General features: G+C 46.4%; 1 protein-coding gene across 9 annotated transcripts in view; it reads right to left on the bottom strand.

Moving 5' to 3' along the window:
- SMG6 (SMG6 nonsense mediated mRNA decay factor) overlaps window positions 1-24,367 on the bottom strand; it is a 226,297-nt gene that overhangs the window by 114,135 nt on the left and 87,795 nt on the right. For 8 of the 9 annotated variants that reach the window (XM_042965412.1, XM_042965413.1, XM_042965414.1 and 5 more), the window contains 2 exons: window positions 10,388-10,504; window positions 8,620-8,788 (listed from right to left, as the gene is read on the bottom strand). In XM_042965412.1, coding sequence (XP_042821346.1) covers window positions 8,620-8,788; window positions 10,388-10,504 — 286 coding nt within the window. Of the gene's footprint in view, window positions 1-8,619; window positions 8,789-10,387; window positions 10,505-13,594; window positions 14,076-24,367 lie in introns of those variants that run through there. The other variant, XM_007076128.3, reaches the window with a different exon arrangement.

Here is a 24,367-nt window from a genome sequence, read left to right as displayed (position 1 = left end):
ACCAGGCCTCTAGGCTGAGAGGTCAGTTCTGTGGGTGAACATAGGGTTTCCTGTATGAATAGAAGGGGAAAAGCTTGGCTTTTTCCTGCTCTAGCTCGTTATCCCCAGTTAGGAGTGCCTCACGACCTTCACGCCTTGGGTTCTAAGGGTTCAACGTTAGCCTGGGCCGAGGAGCCCAAAGTTAAACTCTGGTGGCTACGAGAAGCTTTTTCCCAATCTTCTAGAAACACTGGGGAAATGACTCTCCGAAAGGTTTTTCAGACAATCTCAAATAACCTTTGGTTCTGAACAGACCCTCTAGAATGCTATGAGCCTGGGCAAGTGCCTCTGGCTTGTTCTGGTCCCAGCTCATATTTTGGGGACGCTCCAAGAGCCCACAAAATCCTACGAAAGTTAGGATGCATTCTTTACCAAGCAGACACAAAGCAGCCAGAGAATATGAAACTGTGTCCAACAAGTCTGTTTATGGCTCTCAGAATGGTGGCAAGGGAACCTCTCAAGCAGCTGTAATGTGATTAGTGAGCAAGGATCAGCAGTTGCTGGGTGACCCACTGGCCCAACCCCACAGAAACACCACACACCAGGAAAGCAGACCCCTGGCTGGAGTCTGAACACCAGATCCTAGCTCGGGACAGACCAGCAGTGGCTAGTTAGAGGTATGTACTCAGGACCAAGGCTCACTCACTTCCCTACAGACATGCATTCACTTACTCCACCAGGAAAGGAAAAAAATAAGAGTTAATTTACTTTTTATTGCCTCAGAATTCCAAGGTTTAATGTAGCTGTCAGTTTGAGTGCAGTGCAGCTGCTGGCCGATACAATGCAGCCCAGGCCAGCCCAGGTGACTGGGGAAACACATTTCACAGAAATGAACCAACACACACTCTTGGCTGGTTGTTTGGGGGATATTGACTTGGGGAATCAGATTAACCCTTCAGGCTGAAGTTGTTTTCTGCATACAGCCCTAGAAAAGCAGCTTCAGTCCAAGGAACTGAGAAGCCCTGGTGTCAGACAGACGAATAGGTTTCTGTGTTCTTGAGCTTTTGGAGTTTTCGCACACAAGGTGTCATTCAACACCTGAAAGGTTAAGGTGTGAGATAGGTGAGCAAGTTATACCACAATATATCTCCTTCCTAGAACTCAGAAAGCAAGGAAGATCTGCCAGCTTTATAGGGAAGAGGTCAGGTGAGAACTTTTTTGCAAGTTCCATCCAGGGCGGGGCCAAGGGAAGGAGAGTTTGGAGAGTGGAGTGCTAAGGTCCAACCAGGGCTCAGGCCATCCTTCTGGCAAGTCTAAGGAGGACGGAGCCCTCACACACCCCTTCATATTTTTACTGGGGGAACAGGCTGACTGGTGATTAATATCAAGTACAATGACCCCATGTTACAAGCCTGCAGGGGCCTGTGGAGGTGGCCATTTCCTGTGTAATACCAGCTTGTTTAAACACTAACATTCAAACTCCACAGCTGCAGAACAAACCCGGAAAGAGTTGAGTGAGAAGAAGCCCTGCATTGTGTTTCAGAGCTATGGAAGATCAGAGTTGTGGTACAGATGGGAAACAAGTTGGGTCTTTTGGTTCCTGGGATGAGGAGCTCTGGAGATGTAGCCAAGGTGGCACAGAAACTAGACACAAGGAAGCTGAAAAAGACAAAGCCTGTGGACTACAGAGACAAAGGGGAAAGACAAAAGGCCACAACAGGAGACATGCTCATAAGATATGCAATATGCACCTTTAAAAACCTGTTTGCCTATGGACCATTATGTTCCAGCCCACAACTCTCCACAGGGGGTTCAATGGCCAACATGAGACCATTGTAGCCCCAAGGACTTCCCACCCAACCGGAGAAAACTGCAGGTGGTGACCAGCTAATAGCAGAAATGGACCTGAAGGAATCCAACAGGGCTGGCAGAGTCAAAAGGATAGTACCTGGGCTTAAATAGCATAGGAAGCCCTTAAAAGCTGAGATGTCAGGCCAACTCTGTTTTCAGTGGGCTGAGGATCTTGTCTGGTATCAATGCTAAAGTAGCTCAACAGGTTCAGGGATGAGGTGGAGGTGAGGGTGGTGGGAACCTATGCAGCTCTCTGAGATTAGGAACTAGAGTGTATTTTCGATGCCACCACAGTATGAAGAGGAGAAAAGGCTGTCAGAGATCACTGTTTTAGCAGTTAAGACATGGGCAGAAAGATATCATCCTCCGAGAATAACAGCTGTATATTAGGTGACCACTAAAGAATAGAAGACTCAGTAAAAGATAATCCCTTCTGCCTTTCTACTTTATACAAACAAGTCAACTTGGGCCCCTGGGAGACTGTCCAACTTAAATGAAGTCTGCCCAATAGGGCAAATTGAATCCTGAAGCGCAGTCACCCTGCACTACTCCAAGAATACAAACTTCTTCATGTTCTAAGCAGTGCAGCTGGAGCCCTATGGCCAACGACAGGTCACAGTAACCTCATTCCAGGATTTCTCAAGTACCTCTACTGTGCCTCCCTCAGCTTCTATCTAGGTCAGTGCCTTGTTTGATTGCACTTTTCCCAAGCTACGTTCAACACGTATAGCCTCTGTTGCATCACTATGGTGTGTTAAACCCATCAGCACTGTGTGTTTGGGAAAGAGCAGCCCCCGGGGGACCTCAGCATCTCCACGGCATGAGTGGAGCCCTCGGTGGCCTCCCTGGTGCGGATTCTCACGGTTCCTGCCTCTCTTAAATTTTTAGCTGTAACCACTCCAACACGTCTTCTTAGTTTAGCACACACTGGACCCAAATAACCTCAGCCCAGAGCTGGAAAGTGCTCTCCCTGGGGTCAGCTGCTGTACCCTGTTGGGGTCAGACTGGAGCCTTAGGCCAACACCCCTTCCTCTCACAAGTCCTGTGAGAGGAGTTGGGAGGGGACAGAGACTCCTGTCGTGGGAGAGATCACGTGTGTCTCACACTCAGCACTTGGAGGAAGAGGAACCCCCTGGTGCCAGGCTGTAGTGCTGACGCCCCAACCCGGAGCCAGGGAGACTGGGTGGGGAGCCAGGGTAGCAAAGGGGCTTCCCACAGTCACCACCACTTCCTTCAGGGAAGTGCTGATGGACCGTTACTTAGTGACCTCCTAAAATGCCCTTTTGGGAAGACGTATTAAGCGTCCTTGAAGGGGTGCCGATTAGACTTGGGATTAGTTCTTATTCCAGACCTGCCCTGTGAGGGTGAGTGAACTAGCTGTTTTTCAACTCAAGAATGTCTATCTCATCTACAGGGTCAACACATGTAGGCTCCCTGAGGAAATCAGCTTACTGCATACTCCCTACACATCCCCACGTCTCCCTATGTGACAGCACTCACAGGGCTCCCTACAAGCCTTTTCCAGCATGCTCTGTAGACTATACAAGACAAGGCATGGAAAGTAGCAAGTCCAGGAATTTCTGGAGGTTTTTTTTTTTTTTTTTTTTTTTTTAACAGTACTCCAATCCAACAGTGTGATAAATGCATCGGAGCTACAATTAGGAAGATATATAGCATCAGAATGCGAAGGTCTGGGCAGCCTGGTGAAACGCGGGCTCTCCAGAGCCCCAGCTATGTTTCCCATTATGTAACCCTGGTCATGGGCAGACAGCCAGACTCCAAATGAAAAAGAGACTCTGGCTTGGCACTGGTTCTATTTTCCTATCCTCATTCGGGGTCAGCGCAGTGTCATACAGCTGCAGAGAAAGCTCTGGGGATTAAACCTGGGAAAGCCTCCAAGACCAGGACCTGGGTTCAAGTACCAGCTGAAAGCAATAAACCAACTGCCACAGCTGGGCTAGGTTTGGATGTTCTCAAAGTCCCCTGACTCTTTCACTTACTGAGAACTAGAGATCAAGATGAGGGAAGATTTGGCTTCGGCAGAGACTATGAAATGAGGTAGGCTGTCCCGCTGCCCTAGCTTGCCAAAGGTCTTGGGATGTGAGGGGTCACTATGCTTAGGCTCGTGAAAGCCTGCTGCTCTGCTCCTCTCCATCACCTGACAGTCATGGCTTACTTCACGCTCACTTGGTAAAGTGGGGAGCAGCTACCTCTCCCTGCTAACGAGAGGCCTAGTGCAGAAACCACGTTCCCCACTCCTCCCCCACACCCCACAAGTAGATGGTCCCTCCAAACACTGTGGTCTGTTCTAAACAGACCAAAGCACCCTACACTGTCTTTTACAGCAACCCAAGGCAACTTTCCACACTCTGCTACAATCCTCTGCACCAAAATCTCTTGGGATGTAAAGCCATCCTATCACAGCTCCTAACAGGTACAAATGGGAAGTCAACCTACTTACATGCTGACTCCAACACACATACCTACTAATGCCACTGTGTGGGAAGGCACGAGTGGCCCTGAGATCCTGCCCTTATCACTCTGCAGTGTCATCACCAGCCGAGGTGTTCCATATGTGTTAGGTGGCTACTGCCTAGGGAAAGCAGATGTGACTGGAAAGAAGAGGAATATGGGCAAAAAAGGAGAGAACCAAGGAGACTTATGATGAGCCTTGGAATTCCCCGAAGAAAGCTTTGGAATGATTCTCTAACTGTACAAGGAAGAAAGGCAACAAAAAGAAAGGGAGGGAACAAAGGGAGCTACATTAATTAAAGGTTCAAGTGGGTCAGGGAGATAATTTGGGAGTGAGGGTTTCTGGAGGAGAGGCAAATTGAAATGTAGGCTATCTGATCACCTTATGTTAGGATCAAGGATGGATCTGTCTTTGTGGAGAACAAATACAGGCAAAAACCAAGGAAAACATGCAAAGGAGAGATGTCAGGTAGAACCCATTTCCTTCCTAGTCTCTTGAGTGCATTTCTAAAACCTCCAAAATGAAGATCAGCACCTGGACCTTAAGAGTGCCACAGGGATTACTGTTCTGACATCTGCAGAACTATCTGGAGTGTGTTATTCCCTAGGGCCTTAAAAGAAAAGGCTCCAGAGTATGAAAGATCAGTGAGCATAAGAGAACCACCATACCTTGCCAATCTCTCCACCATGGTATTTACTCAGTGAGTGTTAGCCAGCTATAGGAGAAACTGGACAGGAGGGAAGTAAATTCTCATTCCACTTTTCCAGCACCTGACAGCTATGAGGTGGGGCTACCCTCAGTGGTGGGCAGGCCAGGTTTGTGCTGTCCAACAGAGGCCCCAGCCCTCAAACCACCATGCCTTGTGGCCAGGCCCCAGGACAGCAAGAGCTCCTCCTTTATGCTTAAACTTGCATTCGAGACAACCAGCTGCTAATCCTGGTTGCAGAGACAGTGCAGAAGGGGACTCCATTCTCTACCACACTGGCTGCTCCAGCCTAGACTGGATTCATCAGTGGTGCCCACTGCTCCAGGAACTTGTTTACTAGGCAATCAGATTCAATATTTATTATTTGGTCAAATCTGCTCTCCCTGTGAAGAACGGTCTGAAAAGAAAAAGCAAATTTGTTCAAGTGTCCCAACCCCCTCTGCCTCTCCGTGGCCTTAGAGGTGAGGCCTAGCTGGGGACGGCTGTAGCTTGGACCACGTGCCCAGCTGCAGATTGAGCCCTTGCCCAAAGATGGGCAGCAGCTTGCATATGCCGGCAACGGGCCATTTGCTACAGCATCCAAAGAGAAAACAGACTCGGCACCTCAAGCAAATGAGGCCCAGCACTTCCTGCGTGAGCTTTCTATTTCCTCAGCCAAACAAAAGCCAAAGGGAGTGACAGAGGGAGGAGGGATAAAGGGAGACAGGTCACAGAAGAGCGTTAACAGGACTGATGGCTGGGATATGGATAAACAGGGGCTGGGTGGACCATATCTAAGGGACCTGTGGTTGTGAGGTGAGGTGACCCAGAGAAGGCCCAAGCTCCAGGGACAGATGGTCTGCCTCCCCACCCCCCCGAGAGGAAGGGAGGAGCACTCTGTGACCCCTGTGCATGCTCAGAAGCAGTGGCTTCAGATACTTGGAGAGCTGAGCCCTTCCTTGTCAGTTTCTTTCCAAAACTGCAAATTGCCTAGTCGGCATTATAGATTAACAGCCTGAAAAGTCTGAGGCTGTACATGTTAACTCTTTAGGGAACACTGCTGGGAAACAGCTACCCCTGGTCAGCAGATCAGTCCATTCCTTTGCGTGGCCCCAGCTGCCCCATTCAGGTCTCAACCCTGGTTCAGAAGGCCTCAGCCTGGGATACATGTTGGGAATCTAGGAAGGTTCACAGGAGAATGCAGAGAACTGTCTGATGTTGTGAGCATCACTCACACAGTTACAGAGCTAGAGCTGGAAGGGAACTGGGGAGAGAGGGCCTGACAGTCCAGGGGTGCTTCCTGATGTGAGGAACAGGGAAGAAATTTGAGGAAGAAAAGGGGGGAAAGAGGCAGACAGTCCACACAGAAAGGTCAATAACTACTGGCCAGAAACCTCTGCTGCAGCCTTCCCTCTGTGGATCACCCATGAGTCTAGAGGGACTCATGTGGGCAGCACCCAGCCCAGAGAAGCGCCCCTCTCCATTCCCAGAAGTGCCATCGGCAGCAGCCTAGGTCTCCATACTCTACCCTCCAGTGTGTGCCCCTCCCAGAGAAGAGCAGTGGAGAAGAATGGTGGTGTGTTGGCTAAGGACGCTCGCTCCCAAACACACACCCTCCCCCAGCGCAGCGCCCAGAGCTCTGAGTATGCCGCACCTGCCAGAGACCACAAGACAGCACGGGGTAGGGGGGCGAGAGAGAGAGAGGAAAAGAGAAACAGAGAGGCAGAGGCAGAGGCAGAGACAGGAAGAGAGAGAGAGAGAGAAAGGTGGAGAGAGAGAGAGATGGACAATCAACAGAGCTGACCAGAAACGGGCATCAATATGCACACGCGTTAAGAAACTACTGTGCAAACGTGAGCACACGCAGTGACGCTAACACAAGAAAAGAACGGGACGCATGGGAACATAGATATACACCAAGAGCCGGCAAACTTTCTGTAAACAGCTAGAGTAAACATTTTAGGCTTTGCAGACTATAACGCCTCTGCTGTGACTCCTCAGCTCAACTGCTGCAGTGTGAAAGCACCCATAGACAAAGTGTAAACAAACAAGCATGGCTGTGTTCCAGTACAACTTCATGGACACGGAGATTTGACTTTTCTAACAATTTTCACAAGTCATGAAATAGTAGTCTTTTGATTTTTTTTCAGCCATTTAAAAATGTAAACCGTTCTTAGCTCATGGGCCATAGTTTGCTGACCCCTGATACAGACACACACAAACCCCAGAGGCAGATAAACAGAGGCAAGCAGGCAGGAACAAGCCAAGACAAGCAGAGACGGGCAGGCAATAGGTGAAGCAGGTAGGGAGACACAGGCGAGGCAGGCAGAGGCAGGTAGATACAGGCAGACCCTCATACACAGAGATTTGCTTTCTGACAGACAGATGCAGACCTACGCGCAGAGACACAGTCACGGACAAGCAGAGACGCAGACACACGCAGTCCTGAACACAGATATTCAGGAACACATGCAGACACTCCCACAGGACACAGTCACACACACAGACACATGGACAGGACTACAGCACACATGCACGGACACGGACCTACAATCAGAGAGAGACACAGAGAGAACATGGAGATGGACAGAGACACACACTGAAAGAGCCCCTTCGTGGAGACGCACGAGCCCTGCAAAGAGACCACCCCCCCACCCCCAAGAACAGAGAGACACAGACACAGATACGGACACAACGCAGAGAAACATATGGACACGTATACATGGACAGACATGGACGGGTACACCAAAGACCCTTAGACAGACCCCTAGACAGACAAAGGCCCTCACACTCAGACACAGACAGACAACCAGAGCCAAAGAGGCACATACAGAGATAGAACCCACACACAGATATGGACGTAAGAAACAGCCATGCATGGCTACATAACTATGTAAATATAATATACCACTGAATTGTATACTTAAAAATGGTTAAGATGAAAAATTTTGTTACAGATGTTTTACCACAGCTTTTAAAAAGAAGGAAAAAAGTCACACAGACACATCCAGGTGGACACACACACTCCCCAGACCGACACACCTCACAGCGACAAATGCTCTGACAGACAGCACACTGACACCCAGAAACAAGGAGATGGGAAGTGACGTGAACAAAAGAGAGAGGTGTGTGCAGTCACCCTCCTCATACATCACAACGTGTGAGAGGAAGGCCCGAGCAGCAGCATGCGTAGGACAGCACAAGCAGCAGCAGGACGAGAGCACAACGGATGTGTGGAGACAAACTAGAAGAGAGAGGAAGAGATAAGGCCTCTCCTCACGCCACCGACACACGGCCAGACTCGAGAGGCCGCTACAGAGACGGTGGGCACGAACAACATGAAGTGAGAGCGAGAGAGCAAGGGCAAAGACAGAACAAAACAGCAACTTCGGAGTGAGAGAGGAGGGCAGACTGAGGAGGAGGAACGGGCCGGAGAACAAGGGAAAACAGCCTAAAACATCAGGGGACAAGGAAGGTGTTCAAGGAAGGGGAAAAGTAAAGTTCAAATGAGGAGGGACGAGACGAACAAGCAGGTGGCGGGTGGGAGGACACACGGAGGACCAGGAAGGGAGCCGTGGGAGCACAGGCGGGCCGAGGTCAGCAGTGCCGAAAAACGAGCGGGCCGACTCACTGTGAGGGCAGGTCCAGGGACGTGGGCGGAGGGTTCCAGGTGTCTGGGTAGCCGAGCATCCAGTCTGACCAGACTTTCACACTGGGGAGCAGTTCCTTCAGGTCCGGGACGAAGGAAGACACCTTGATGTCATCTTGGTCATCCTCGTCCTCAGGAGAGGACAGCTGAGCTGCAGAGGCAAAGGGTGAGAACTGGGCCTAGGTCTGCTGTGGCCCACGAGTGAGGCCTGGGGCGCTGGGACGGCAGCAAGCTCTTAGGGAAGGGAGACCAAGTCCACAGGAAAGCTGGGCCCAGAAGCGGAGGACAAGTGCCAGCACCTAAGAGGATTCTGAAAAGCAGGACAAAGAGAGAACCAGTGCACTGGGTCTGCCCCTGCAGACAGCTGTTTCTGCTCCACCTGTGGCCTGGCTGAAGTCGCCACTCTGGCCTCTAGCCCCCCCCTTTTAGCTTTCCTTCAGCACAGCTCTGACATGGCACCAGGGATCCTGCCAAAACGGCATAACCTGAACTTGACCATGAGGAAATATCAGACAAACCCGAACTGTGGGACATTCGACAAAGTGGCCTGCACACTTCAAAAATGTCAAGGTCATGAAAAACAAAGGAAGACTGAGAAAGCATTAAAGAAACCATTTAATTCCAGATTGAAGGAAACTAAAACGGACACGACATCTAAATTGCAATGTGTGATCCTGGAGTGGGTCCTATACCAGAAAATGACCTTTTTTTTTTTTTTTTTTAGGACACTGATACAAACTCAATATGGTCTGTAGATTCAACAACAGTACTACATCATTGTTGGCTTCCTGATTTTGATAACTGCACTGTCATGTAAGGGACTGTCCTTGTTATTTGGAAATATTTAGTCAAGTATTTGGGGGTAAAGGGCTAACATGTCTACAACTTACAATCAAATGGTTCAGGACAAAAATAATAATAAGCATAAATATTTGCATGTGTACAGAAAGAGAGAGAACTTAAAAGGCAACTATGGTAAAATGTAAACAAATGGGGAATCTGTGTGAAGCGTATGTAAGAATTCTTTGTATTATCCTTGCAACTTTTCTATATATTTGAGATTGTTTCAAAATAAAAAGATACCCCAACCCTCCCTCCAAAAAAAAAGCAGCTCCAGGGTCTGGAGGCACCCACAAAGTCGAAGTGGCAGAGGGACAACAGCATGGCCTCAATACACACCAATACTGATCCAGGAGCTGAGAGAAAGGGGCAACCTTCAGCCCTACCTTATACGGCTCAGCAATCAGGCTTAGATTTCTAAGGGCAGCCTTAATGGATATGGGGACACTGCTCAATGCAAGGGCTAAAAATAGCCCCTGCTCTGGTTCAGTGAGTCTCACAAGGTGGCTGGTCCACAGTGGTTACAGCAATCACCAGTACCAGACAAAGAGGGACATAGAGATAGAGGGGGGAAACGAAAACATCAATTATGAACAAAAAAGGAAACGCTCTTTGCTGGTTTTCTAAAGCTGCAGGAACCCGCAGCAGCTTTTAGGTACAGTGAAAATCTTAACTACTAGAGAAAGGGGGGAGGGGATAGTTCCCCCAAGGATAGAGGGCCACAGAGGTACACAGAATGCAAAAGGAGGCAGGACTAGTTAGGTGAGCAGAAGGAAGGGGGGTACTGGGAGGAGGAAGAATGTCAAGTAGAGGGAGGAGACGCTGGAAGGCAGCGTAGCATCCTGAACTTGTCTGGACAGGGCCCAGGCAGGGGAAAGGCCATCAGTCAGGGGGCCCGTCATCTCCTTACCTTTGGCAGACTCCTTAAGTAAGCAGGTGCAGCGCCGCACCAGGAGAGAAAACATGGCCAGGCCCAGCGCTGCCGCTTGCTCCTGGATCACAGAGCGACACTCCTCCGAGAAGCAGTCTGAGGAGAGGCAAATGACACTCCATCAGTGCCCTGGGGGCCAAGGGCTACTCTTCCCTACCTCACTAGGTGCACATACTCGGTCAGGTCACTCGGCTCCCTTTCCTCATCTGAGACTGCGGCCAGCAATATTTCCTCCCTCAAAGGATAGCTATAAGGCTAAATAAAATCATGAAGCACTTACCGCGATGGCTGGTGTATGGGTAAGCGCTTGATAACCTTATTATAGGGACCCCCTGTGCAAATTCTGCATCACTTCCCCAAGACCAGGGGCCCCAGGGTGGACAGTCCGAGCCAGAGCTGCAGGTCACTGTACTTAGTAGCCTACTAATAATGTGAAGCTATAGTAACAAGAAGTCATATTTAATTAACTCAGTCTCTCTAATGTATAGATAGCAGGAGTACAAACATCAATTAAGAGAAGAAAAATACGAATTTAAATTATCTTCTTGAATCGCCAACTTTGGTTCCATCCTTACCTCCTGTTAATCCTCCACTTACAAATAACCTATTTTCACTGAATGAGCTCATTTTACATAGGAAAATGGGCATATAATAAGCACTCAGCCAGAAGTACTTTCTTTTTTCTTTCACAAATTCTTTCCCCTAGGGCTAAAAAATAAATCTGGCTCCCAATACCAGCACCTTCTGCCCCTCACTTTCTCAGCCTGGTTAACTTCCTTCTAGCTGCAGGTCTCAGTGAAAGGAGCCACCTTCATGGTGGCTAGAGCCATTCTTTGGCAGAGGCGACAGACACACTCTCAAACCGTTGTCTGTACCTCCTGCTTGTCAGTGGACTGCCCTGATAGCCACTTCACCCAGACCTGAAAGGAATCGGAGACAAACAGAAGGCAAAAGTCCAACCTGCAGCCTCAGAGGAAGAGACACCGAATACACGCACGAGATGAAATCGGGCGCCCGGTCACTTGCTCTGGCAGCAACTAATCTGTTAATTCCCTCTGTAATACATGAGAACTCTCTGAATCTCCAAGTGTTAAAAGGATAATTAGCCACATGTTTGATCTCTGTGCCTGCCTGCATTTTAACCTCAGTAGCCAGAGGAAAGCCCTCTTGACTTTCTCCTCATTGACACTAGTCTTGTCAATGGGGCCTAATTGAAGTCTTTACTCCAGGAGATGCTACACAACCACAGTTATTCCAAAACCGCCCTAGCCACAGGAGCAAACATGATTGGAGTATACAAAGCCAGCCCCAAACCACTTTAGAGAACCCTGGGAGTGAGAAGGAACAGGCTGCTGCTCAGAAGATCCCAACATATGAATAGCATCAGTGTAGCAAAGTATTCATCTATTGTGGCTTTCCTGCCATCCCTCCAGATGCCCACTGGTCCCAAATGTCACCCTCTAACTTTCCAACCCAACTGCGGCAGGCAGTAAGGAAGTGGTAAGAGTCCACGCGATTAGAATAGGTCACCACTCTGATTCTTCTTCTGGTAAGACCCCAAACCTCTGCTAGAGAGACCAAGATGCAAGCATCCAACAACCAAGGGGAGAGAGTGTAGAAATCAGGGAAGGGGAAGATGTGCAAGCCATCCTAAAAAAACCTTGCCAACTTCTCCCCTCCACCCCTAACCAGGGGCAGCAGCACTGTCTGTACGGCCCCAGCTGAGCCTAAGCGCTTGCCAGGCACTGCCAGCAGCCTGCCTCTAATTAGCAATGAGGCCGGCCCAGACTGGGGCAGTAAGTACAGAACAGAGGAAGCTAGAACAGGAGAAGGGGAGGCCACATCTTGGTAGCTGACATTAGTGTCCCCTTATCAACTGGGCATCTTAGGCAGAAGTTACCTGCACACAGAAGGTCCTTAAAAGGCATGAAAGGGGGTGTCTTAGCTCAAAGAGACTGGCATTTTGAGAAGCCCAAGACTACAATAAGATACTCTCATTAGCCCGGATAAGGTTAAGATGGGCAAAGGGAGATTACTTTCACCAAGCCCATTCCTATTTTTATGACAAATGGCAATCTCAGGCTAGGCTATTTCTCGAGCGAAAGTTTGGACTAGGGCTCAAAGGGGGAGAACAAACTGCTTAAAAACAATGACATTTGTGGCCTCTGGGGAGTCCAGGTTGGCTCCCTTTTTAAGCCTCCTGCAATAAGGTCTGGGGACCATGCAGGGTAGCAACAACGGGAGCGTCTTTGCTGTGAGTGCAGAAGGGCTCAACTACCTCTCAGAGCAGCAGCTGAAAAGGCAGCTCCATGAATGCTCTGTTCTTAACCATGGTTATGGCACCTTAAGCCTTTACCTCTTCCCGCCTCTCCATAAAGGGCCTGTCAGTACTTCCTGCAGTGGTCTGGGAGTTACAAACCAGGAAGCTGTTCTGCTCTGATCAGGCAGGTGGTGATATCACAGCTCTATGGGGGTCAGAATGCCTAGGTCTCAGTCAGTCTTCTGGCCACGTCACAGAGAGCACTTTTTGGAAGGCCTGTCCTCCTCCACGGCTCCATGGTACCACAAGCACACACTGAGCATCTATGGTGAGCTTTACCCTGTGCTGTGTATTGTGGAGAACACAGCCACAAATAAAACACAGTCCCTGCAACCTTAGGATCTTTCAGTTGGGTGGGGAAAAAAATTGCTATTTACCTAAGTAACCATGGCAATGCAGACCCAGTGCCTCCAGTGAGAAATACATTGAGTGTTATAGCATCTTCGGAGATACTCTTTGCTTTACTTAGGCTTTTGCAGGCTAGAAGCCCTAAGATGCCACTCCTTGAGAAGTACTGATTCTCATACAACTGAGTAGGGAAAACAGCAGCCAGATTCCCAGAACCCACCAATCTGGGGCTAGAGCTAGGGAACTGGCCCGAGGCTTGACAGATACCCACACATATCCCCAGAGTTGGGCTGGGCCAGACCGACAAATGATGTGGGGTGGGGAAGGAAAGAGCATTGTTTGCCTTGGTATTTGCCTGGGTTCCTCTGGCTCGGTGTCAGTAGCAGGAGGCTGACATGAGCTGAGGAACTCATTAACACTGTGAAACAGCCTTTCCCCTTCTTTCCAAAAGCAGGCTTGCTCAAGGGTTTAGGGGGATGGTTTTGGCTACGCGCAAGTCAGACAGAAATGTTTCTTACCAAGAAAGTCACCTGAGGTCTGAACTTGATTCTGCCCCTTCTTCCCACATGCTCTTGGACGGGCAGGTGACCACAGCTCCCACTATTCCTGTGCCCAAATACCTGCTCAGGCAGAAACAGTCTTCTCACTCCTGTGTAACAGGGAGACTTTCTCATTTTTCTCAGAACATATTCATGGAAAACATAAACCAACTGTCGTCAAAGTTGTATGAAATCAGGAAATGGAGCGGCCGGGAGAAGGCTGCCATGTGGCCGGATGTTATGTATTTCTAATTAGTGCTATACATCTTTCAACAGCAAGTGTCCTTCTGCTGGGAAACACAACACACTGCCCTTGTTATTGTAACTGTCAGAGAAGTGCTTAAACAGATAATCTCCAGGAAAAGTGATAAACACGTCCCCTCTCCCACCAGTGTGTGCGCGACGGTGCTGCCAAAGCAAAGCTGTGCTTGACGGCTCCAGGATGGCAAAGCATCCTCCTGCAGGAAATGGGAATGAGGCAGGAGGAGGGGGAGAGGGGAGGGGAGTGGGGGAGAGGCAGGCCCACCTGCCGGGACCCTCTACGCCCAGCCAAGGGACAGTGGTTCAGAACCATCACTTCTGATCAACTCCTAGGTCAGGGAGAGATCTGGAGGAAACTAGTACCGGGAGGGATGAGGTTTGGCTGGTCACAGAAAAATCCGGCAGCACTGAGACAAGCAGAGTTTCCCTGATGCGCACAGCCAGCTTCCTGGCAAGACGATGAGAAGAGCGCTGACGGGGAGGCACAGGACGGATGACACAGAGCTCTGGTACCCTGAGAGCAACGGACGGATTCAGCAGGCACTGGGGTCCACTAGCCGTTTCGGGAGGGAGAACCAACTATTTGCTCGGCTGCTTCACTAATAGCTGGAGAAAAATGCAGGCAAGACCACTTATTCACGGACTCCCTCCCCACCGGCTCCTCCCAAAGACAGGAAATGAATGGTCAGTCACCTCCAAACTAACACCACCTGGAGGCGATTTGCTGGCTCTTATCTTTCAGACATAAGGCTGCTTTTCTCATGAGTCAGTCACCAGTCAGACACAGGGCTGGCACAGTTCCTGAGCAGCCCACCAAAACCTCCTAGTGTACAGGAAGTGGGCAGTGAGAGCATCTTGCGACTGCTGCTGTTTGGGCTACAGAGTTCCCTGTGGCAGTTGCTGACTGGGGGGGGGGGGGGGGTTGGAGGGGTGTGTGTGGAAGAGGCAGCCATTGTAGAGAAACCAGATAAAATCTCAGAGCAAAAGCAGAGACGTCCATGCCATCAGGGCATCACTTCATTCCCTGAGAAATAAAATGAATGAATCAGAAAAGTCAGGCACTAATACACCCAAGCAAATTATTCAAGCATAATGGCAGAACAGTTAGGCTGACTGAAGGCCGGTCATGAATGACATATCCCCAAACAGGGTAGAGCTGCGAAAAGACAGAGGAACGTGGAAGCCAGTGTTTCCTCCCCAAGAGCCCCTCCTGTCATGCCTGCTACTCTTTTTGGATTTTCTAGGATTGTAAAACTCTGTAAAACTTCTTTTAGTGGGTACTTATGAGGGCAAAGGAAATCCAAACCTCTTAACAAAGTGACCTCTCCCACTGGTTCCAAAGTTATTTATTCATCCCAGCGGTGGAAGATACAAAGGAAAATAGGATCCATCCGTAAGAAGATGATAATCTAACGAGGAAGACAGGAAGAATACACAGACCCAAATAACTATAATTCAAGGAAGATGGAAGTAAGATGCTTTCTTTGACCAGAGGGAGAGAAAATCACTTCCAGCTAGAATATATCAGAAAAGGTTTCATGGAAGAGAGCACTTCTGAGCAAGGCTGCAAAAAATGAACAAAGATGGAATTGGGGGATGAAGGAGAGATGGGAGTGTTGCGAAGGAGGCGTGCAGATAGGGGCACATCAGGCAGACTCCCACAAGGCAAGCAAAGCAATGCACTAGGGGGCCACACTTTGTGACAGGGACCACAAAGCAGAGGGTCTGAGATGCCACAGCAAGGAACACAGACCTGATTTGGCAGGCAGTGAGAAGAGCACTCACTCAAGGTTTCTTTCATTCTTTTTAATTTTTTTAACGTTTATTTATTATTAAGGGACAGAGAGACAGAGTGTGAGCATGGGAGGGGCAGAGAGAGAGAGACAAACAGAATCTGAAGCAGGCTCCAGGCTCTGAGCTGTCAGCACAGAGCCCGACGCAGGACTCGAACTCACAAACTGAGAGATCATGACCTGAGCCGAAGTCGGTCGCTTAACCAACTGAGCCACCCAGGCACCCCTAGCACTCGCTCATGGTTTCTGAATGAAGCACGGGTGAGTGTTTCATGAAGGATAATCTAGTTAAAACATTTAGGACAGATTCGGGTAGCTGGAAAAATAGAACAGGAAGGGAGACTGGCTGGGAAGTCAACAGAGCATGAACTTGTTTGAACTGAGAGAAATTCTATGTAGTGCACTACGTAAACTTTTTAATGCCAAGTAAACGTAACATCTTTCTTATAGGAGCTAGAAGAGGGAATGGACAGGAGTGCACGGATATGAGAAATGCTGCAGAAAGAAAATCAAAAGAAGGTGGAGATGATGTGTGGGAGGGAAGGGATTCACTGAACAGGCCAAGGACTCTCTCTCACTAATAATCTCGGCAGATTCCAGAGGATCCTGGGGCCTCAAAAAGAGTAACACCTACCAAAGGAGACCCAGGAAAGGGGCAGCAGTTCGGGACTGCAGAACACCTGGAGGGACTGAGGTCTGCATCAAGGAGTCCCCAAGCTCCTGCCCACTTGGCTCTCAGCCAGTTCTGTCTTTCCAGAACAAAGACACTTCAGGGGGTCAGAAATACTTGAGGAAGACCTTGCAAAAGGAGGCCTGGGAAGTCTGAACTGGCTCTCCCTGTGGAAGCCATTAGATATTCAGCACTTCATTTGTTTCCAATTCTTGTATGAGTGCAGCTCCAGGCTGTGGGGTGAGAGGCTCCTCTCTGACGTAATCAGGAAGCAGCTGCAAAATTAAGGAATCCCTCATGACATCATAAAAAGGGTCGATGGTTTACTGGGGAAAGTATAAAAATTAATTACGTATTCCCACATGAATCCCTTCCCCTAAATCTGTACACACCCCCTCCCACCCCCACACTCTCTCATCAACAACATCCCAAAGCTACCTCACTGAACAGGGTACAAAAGAGCAAACAAAACCCAGGAAGACAAAGTTTTCTGATGCACCCACTGTCTGCCCCATACATTTTGAACTCACAAGTGATACCCTGTCCTGGAATTTTTATACACACAGCATGCTTCCTCAACAAAATTATAAGCCCCTTGAGGACAAGAGCTATGTCAAGACTTCACATCCTTGAAAATTAGCACCATGAAGGGTTTAAGACTGTTCACAACAGTAGGTACACTTTGCCTCTCATTTGTGAATCCTAACCATAAACTACGTGATTCCACTGTAGCCTGAACAAAGTTACATTGAGACTGGTGCGCGCGCACGCACGCACACACACACACACACACACACACACACACAATCTCAAAGCTTTACAAAAGATTTGCACAGGAGGTATTATTTTCCCTCTGACAATTGAAGAAACAGAGTCAGAGAAGTTAAATGACTTGCCCAAAGTCACAAAAAGCCAGTAGTGTCAGAAGTGGGACTTAAATTGGAGTCTGTCTGCTTTTGTACTCACACTGTTTCCATACCTGGTTTTCACAATGCCTGTGATTCAAGCTACGAGTTTCAACTCTTCCTCTCCCCTTTCTATGAATGTGAAAACCTCAGAGTACTCTGTAAGTTCTGCACAAAAAGCTCTGAGATAACAACTATGTGGAATAAAATAAAATACACTATCCCACTTATAATAACACCAAAGGACACAAAATACTTAAATATAAAATATTAGATATTTTAAATATTAAATTTAACAAAATATATACAGGATCTCTTTTGCTGAAAATTACAAAAAAAAATGAAAGAATCACAGAAGATCTAAATAACTGGAGAGATTTACCACGTTCATAAATTGGAAGACTCAACATTGCAGAGATGTCAAATCTCCCCACACAGATCTACAGATTTAATGCAACTACAATCAAAATCTCAGCAAAGTTTTGGGGCGCCTGGGTGGCTCAGTCAGTTAAGCGTCCGACTTCAGCTCAGGTCACAATCTCGTGGTCCGTGAGTTTGAGCCCCGCGTCGGGCTCTGGGCTGATGGCTCAGAGCCTGGAGCCTGCTTCCGATTCTGTGTCTCCCTCTCTCTCTGCCCCTCCTCCACTCATGCTCTGTCTCTCTATGTCTCAAAAATTAATAAAAACGTTAAAAAAAAATTAAAAAAAAAATCTCAGCAAAGTTTCTTATAGACAAAGACAACCTTATTCTAAAATTTATATGGAAAAGCAAAGGACTTAGGATAGCTAAAGAACAAAATGGGAGGAATCATCTTGCCAATGTAAAGTCAAAGAAGGTTAGCCTTTGCAACAAATGGCGCTAGACCAATTAGACATCCACAGGCCCAAAACTGAACCCTGACCTAAGTCCCACACCTAATACAAAAAAATAACTGAAAATGGATCAAAGACTTAGACTTAAACATAAGACCATAAAACTTGTAGAAAAAATTGAAGAAAATCTTCAGGACCTAGGACTAAGTGAAGAATTCTTGGACCTAATGCCAAAAGCACAATCTATAAAAAGAAAATTGATATACTGAACCTCATAAAAATTAAACACTTTTGTTCTGCAAAAAAACTGTAAGAGGATGAAAAGGCTGGTTACAGACTGAGAAAATATATTTGCAAACTATGTATCATACAAAGGGCTGGTATCTAGATTATATAAAGAACTCTCAAAACTCAACAGTAAGAAAACAAACAATCTAATTAGAAAATGGACAAAACACATGAGCAGACATTTCACCAAAAAAGGGGATACAGATGAAATATAAGCACATGAAAAGATATTCAATATCATTAGCCATTAGGAAAATGAAACATAAAACTACAATGAGACATCACTAAACATCGATCAGAATGGCTAAAATAAAAAAATAGTAACAACACCAAAAAGCTGGTGAGGATGTGGAGGAATTGGGATCACACATTCCTAGCTGACTGGAATGTAAAAATGGTACAGCCATTCTGGAAAATAGTTTGGCAGTTTCTTCTGAAACTAAAAATGTACTTATGATATGATCCAGCAATTATCTTGGGCATTTATCACAGAGAAATGAAAACTTATGTTTGCACAAAAATCTGTACACAAATGTCCAGAGCAGCTTTATTCATAACAGCCTAAATCTGGAAACAGCCCAAATGTCCTTCAATGGATGAACAGTTAAACAGGCTGTGGAACATCCATAGCACAGAATACTACTCAGCCATAAAAAGAAAAGTGATGCACACAATAACTTAGATAGACCATCAGGGAATTATGTGGAGTGAAAAAAGCCAATTTCAAAAGGTTACATACGGCATGATCCTATTTATAGAGTATTCTTGGAATAATGTAATTATAGAGATGGGAAAACAGGGGTTAAAATCTGGGGATGGAAGGGGACAGAAGTGTTTCTAAAGAAGTAGCCTGAGGGAGCTGTGCAGTGATGGAACAGTTCTGCGCCTTGATTGTATAGCAGGTACATGAAGCTACTTGTGTGATAAAATTGCACAGAACTATACATACACACAATCACAAATGTATAGCTGGTGAATGTGTAATTGTATAAATGTAGAACTGGTGAAATCTGAGTCTGTGGATTGTACCAATGTCAATTTCATGGCATTAACATTGCACTACAGTTCTACAAGATGCTAACATTAGGGAAGGAGGGATGAAGGGTGCACAGGACCTCTCTGCACATTTTTTTTTTTTTTACAATTTCCTGTAAGTCTATACTTATTTCAAACTATGCACTGTAAAACAAGTAAACAAAACCCCAAGATCTAACCTAGGATTCCAGAAACATTTCTCTTTTACAGAGAACATGGCTGCTTAGCCATTTTGGGGACATTTTCCCAAATAGCTGATTACTCTGTGCAGATGCTGCAGTCCCTCGTTCTCATCTTGTGCTGCCTGGCCTGAGCTACTGGAGGCTACTGTGGCTTCTTATCTGGACGGAGCAAGAAATTGCCAGGGGCAACCAAAAAGAAAATAAGAAAAAAGAAGGGAAAGTTCACTGAAGACAGAACTTCTGTCTAAGGAATAAGGAGTAAAGCAAGAGAACTTCATTTTCAAGGCTATGACTCATCGGATCAGTAAAATCCATGTCAAGCAGCACAAAGTGAAGGTGATGAGAAAGCGAAGAAAGATGACAAGAAGAACAAATTGCAGAAGCTAAATGAGCTGTTTAAACATGTTCTTGCTGCTCAAAAAATAAGGAAAGGTATAAATCTCAATCAGTGGTATGTGCAATCTTCAAAGAAGGACAGTAGGAGGGAAAAGTTACTTAAAACGTGTTGCTTGGCACTGTTTTCTTCATAAATGAAGCTGCTTGTGCATTTTCAGTGTGCAATGCTCTGGACCATCAAACAGATGGAAGTTTACTTTTAATTGGCAGTTATCAGCTTCAATACCATGATAAACTGTCTTTGTGAATCAATCTGTAGACCAAACCTTAAAAAAAAACTTCATCAAAACACACACACACTTGTCTTCAAAAGACAAAAATGAAGACAGAAGCCACAGAGAGAATTTTCTCACTGGGAGAAAATATTTGCAAAACACATACCTGACAAAAGGACTCATATCTAGAAAATATAAAGGACTCTTTCAACTTAATAGTAAACAAAAAAAAAAAGAACAAAGATCTATGGATGGCAAATAAGTGCATGCTCAACATCTTCTTATGATAAAATGCTCAAAGTTATTATCTTTATGGAAATCAAAACCACAAATACTCTATACCCACCAGGATGCTGCAACAAAAAGAAAATAAACAAGTGTTGGTGAGGCCATGGAGAAACTGGAACTCTCATGCACTGCTTTGGGAATATAAAATGATTATAACCGCTTTGGCAAACAGCTGGGGAGTTTCTTAAGAAGTTAAAACAGGGGCATCTGGGGCACCCTGGCTCAGTTGGTTAAATCTCTGACTTCAGCTCAGGTCATGATCTCACAGTCTGTGGGTTAGAGCCCCGCGTTGGGCTCTGTGCTGACAGCTCATAGCCTGGAGCCTGCTTTGGAATCTGTCTTCCTCTCTCACTGCCCACCCCACCCCTTGCACTCTGTCTCTCAAAAATAAATGAACATTAAAAAAAAAATTTTTTTTAGGGCCGCCTGGGTGGCTCAGTTGGTTAGGTGACCGACTTCGGCTCAGGTCATGATCTCACAGTTCGTGAGTTCGAGTCCCACGTGGGGCTCTGTGCTGACGGCCCAGAGCCTGGAGCCTACTTCAGATTCTGTGTCTCCCCTCTCTCTATCCCTCCCCTGCTCATGCTCTGTGTCTCTCTGTCTCTCAATAATAAATAAATGTTAAAAAAAAATTAAAAAAATTTTTTTTAAACAGGGGCGCCTGGATGGCTCAGTTGGTTAAGCGTCCAACTCTTGATTTTCGCTCAGGTTATGATCTCGTAGTCCACAGTGGAGCCTGCTTGGGATTCTCTCTCTCAACTTCTCTCTTTCTTTCACTCTCAAAAAAAAAAAAGCATTTTTAAAGGTTTCGTACTCATGTACAAAATGACCTAGCTATACCACTCCTAGGAATTTATTTAAGGTAATGAAAGCATATGTCCATACAAAGATTTACACTTGAATGTCCACAGCAGTTTTATTCACAACAGCTAAAAACTGGAAAAAACAAACTGTGGTATATCCATACAATGGGAGACTACTAGCAACAAAAAGGAACAAACTACTGAATCGTTCAGCAACATGGATAAATGTCAAAATGATCAATGTGGAGTAAAAAAAGACCAGCCAAACGACAGAGAGACAGAGAAAGAGAAAATACTGTCAAATTCTAGAAAATGCAAACTAATCTACAGTGACAGAAAGCAGATCAGTGGTTGCCTGGGGACTGGGAGGAAAGGTTAGAGAAGAATGGATTAGAAAAGGGGCACAAGGAAACTTCTGTGAGTGAAGGATATGTTCCCCATCTTGATTATGGTGATGGTTTCACAAATGCATACATATGTCAAAATCCATCAAATTGTACACTCTACTATATGTATAGTCTAAAATACATCAATTGGGTCTCAATAAAACTGTTAAAAAGACTTTTTTTTAAAAAACAGGGGAATCACATTAAAAGGCCATTAGTCTGACTCATCATTTTAAGACTAGGAATTCATAACTTAGAGGCTGATTTGATAAAGCTGGACATCTACTGAGTGCCTAATACATAATTTGACGCTCAGAAAAACCTTGCAAACTAGCACCAATATTCACAGATTACAGACAAGGAAACTAAGCCTCAGAGAGGATAAGTTAATTTTCTTCATCAAGGTCAAACAGCTGGTAAATGGCTGAGAAGCGAGTTCAGATCTTTGATCTGGATGATTCCAAAGCTCTTTATGCCATTACAATACAACTGCTACCTTCTGAAGGTGAGAAAATGATCTCCAGAAGTGCTGGGCCTTCTCCAGAAGACAGCTTGGCTTATCCTCCTCCTTTATATGGAGCTCTAGGGCCAGGAAATGTCCTGGGGGCTCTATCAAAACATCTTGGCAAGACAGACAGCAAACCATTTCTACTCTCTACAAGGAAAAATGAAAACAACTCCTAAATGAGTGCTTAGCTTTTTCCAGATTATACCCATGGATGGATGGATGGAAGGATGGGAAGGAAGGGCAGGGAAGGAGGGAGGGGGGAGAGGGAGGGAGAGAGAGAGAGAGAAGAAGGGAGGGTGAATGGGCAACCAGTGAAAACACACTCTGGCCATTTCCAATTTAGCTATGTCTCTGGATTGATATTTTTGTCACTCAGAATTTCCTGCCTGATTCCAGGGTTATTCAAATACATGTTCCCTCCTGGGCAAGAAGACTGCTGCAAACAGAATGGCATGCTGGCACCAGCCAAGTCCCTCAGGGATGGGGCCCAGCATAAGTGGGCCTGCCATTCCAACATCTCATCTGGAAGAATTACAAGTAAATCTTGAGGGGCAGAGTTTCTGTTTCTACACTGCTTACTAGAGGTTTTGCAAGCCTTGCTTCTCTCACAACATTTGGGGAGAGCAAAGGAGGAGTAAAAAAAAAAAAAAAAAGAGTAGCAGCTTCTTAATTACATCAGCCAGGTAAGTGTCCCTATGGAATCTTACCAGGAGAACTAGGGTGACTTGTGTCGGAAATTATTTAGGGTTGTGGAGGAGAAGAGAAGTGAAGGAGGCTTGCTCAAAGTCATACCCATTAGCCAACCTAGAAGGAAACTTTTGCTGCAACAGTGAGAAGGCATTAACACAGCTACATCCCTTCTGACAGAGTATGCAGGTCTGGCAGCTGATTTAGACAAACAGCTTGAACCCTGTCTCTGTTGGTATGAAGCTTCAGGAGCACTGTGAGACTAAAGTTAATGAGAGATAATGTCTGCAGACAACCTGATCCAGAGAAAGCTCCTCTGATATGGCAGGCAGAGGGCAGAGAGAAGTGCTCAGCTTCTCTTTTAACAGATTAACTCAATTTCTTTTCATTTTATGCCTTCCTAAAGCGTTTTTTTAAAGGACACTCTGCTTTTTTTTTTTTTTAAGTTTATTTATTTACCTTGAGAGAGAGAGAGCATTCACATGCAAGCAGGGGAAGGGCAGAGAAAGAGGGGGACAGAGGATATGAAGCGAGCTCTGTGCTGACCAGCAGAGAGCCTGACTTGGGGCTCGAACTCGTGAACCGTGAGATCATGACCTGAGCCGAAGTCAGATGCTTAACCGACTGAGCCACCCTGGCAACCCCCTGAAGCATTTTTAAAATAGTATGACAGTTTGCAAACAATGCTAAAATAAGAAAATTCTGAGATAGGGAGGGCACAGAGGTACCCAGGACAGGAAGGATCTCTTGGACTCCTGAGAAGCTTCCAGAATGCAAAGATTAGAGCCATCAAACAAATCTTGAAGAGTCAGTACTAAAAAAGAGGCCAGTGATAAGACATAATTCTTGTGTGGATTCCTTGTGAATATCCAAATCAGCACATTCACATCCTGCTCTGCTCCAGCAACTCACTCTTTTAAAAAAGTTCCTCAAAGCTTTATAATCCAAGATCAATGCCCAAACTAGATCGAGTAAGCAATGACTTCATCCAGTCCCATCCACTGTGGATCATGTAGTTTTAAAGTAGAAAGGAGAGGGGCGCCTGGGTGGCTCAGTCGGTTAAGTGGCCGACTTCAGCTCAGGTCACGATCTCGCGGTCCGTGAGTTCGAGCCCCGCGTCGGGCTCTGGGCTGATGGCTCAGAGCCTGGAGCCTGCTTCTGATTCTGTGTCTCCCTCTCTCTCTGCCCCTCCCCCGTTCATGCTCTGTCTCTCTCTGTCTCAAAAACAAATAAAACGTTAAAAAAAAAATTTTTTTTTTAAATAAAAATAAAAAAATAAAATAAAGTAGAAAGGAGATCAGCAGAATAACAGCTAAATAAAACAATTATGCCAAGGAAAGGTAGGACTCAATGAAGGTGACTGGAAATCCAACGAGGCATCAGCTAGACATCTGACGTAGAGGCTCTACAAAGGACATCTCCTTTAGTAACAGCCCTTCCAGATTTGTAATCAGTTGGCTGACTGGCTAATTTGCCAACAATACAAACTAAAACCTATAAACATTATTTTAAACTAAATTTAA

Source organism: Panthera tigris, chromosome E1 (genome assembly GCF_018350195.1).
Source record: "Panthera tigris isolate Pti1 chromosome E1, P.tigris_Pti1_mat1.1, whole genome shotgun sequence".
Taxonomy (NCBI): domain Eukaryota; kingdom Metazoa; phylum Chordata; class Mammalia; order Carnivora; family Felidae; genus Panthera; species Panthera tigris.
This window is presented reverse-complemented; position numbering and strand designations above follow the sequence as displayed.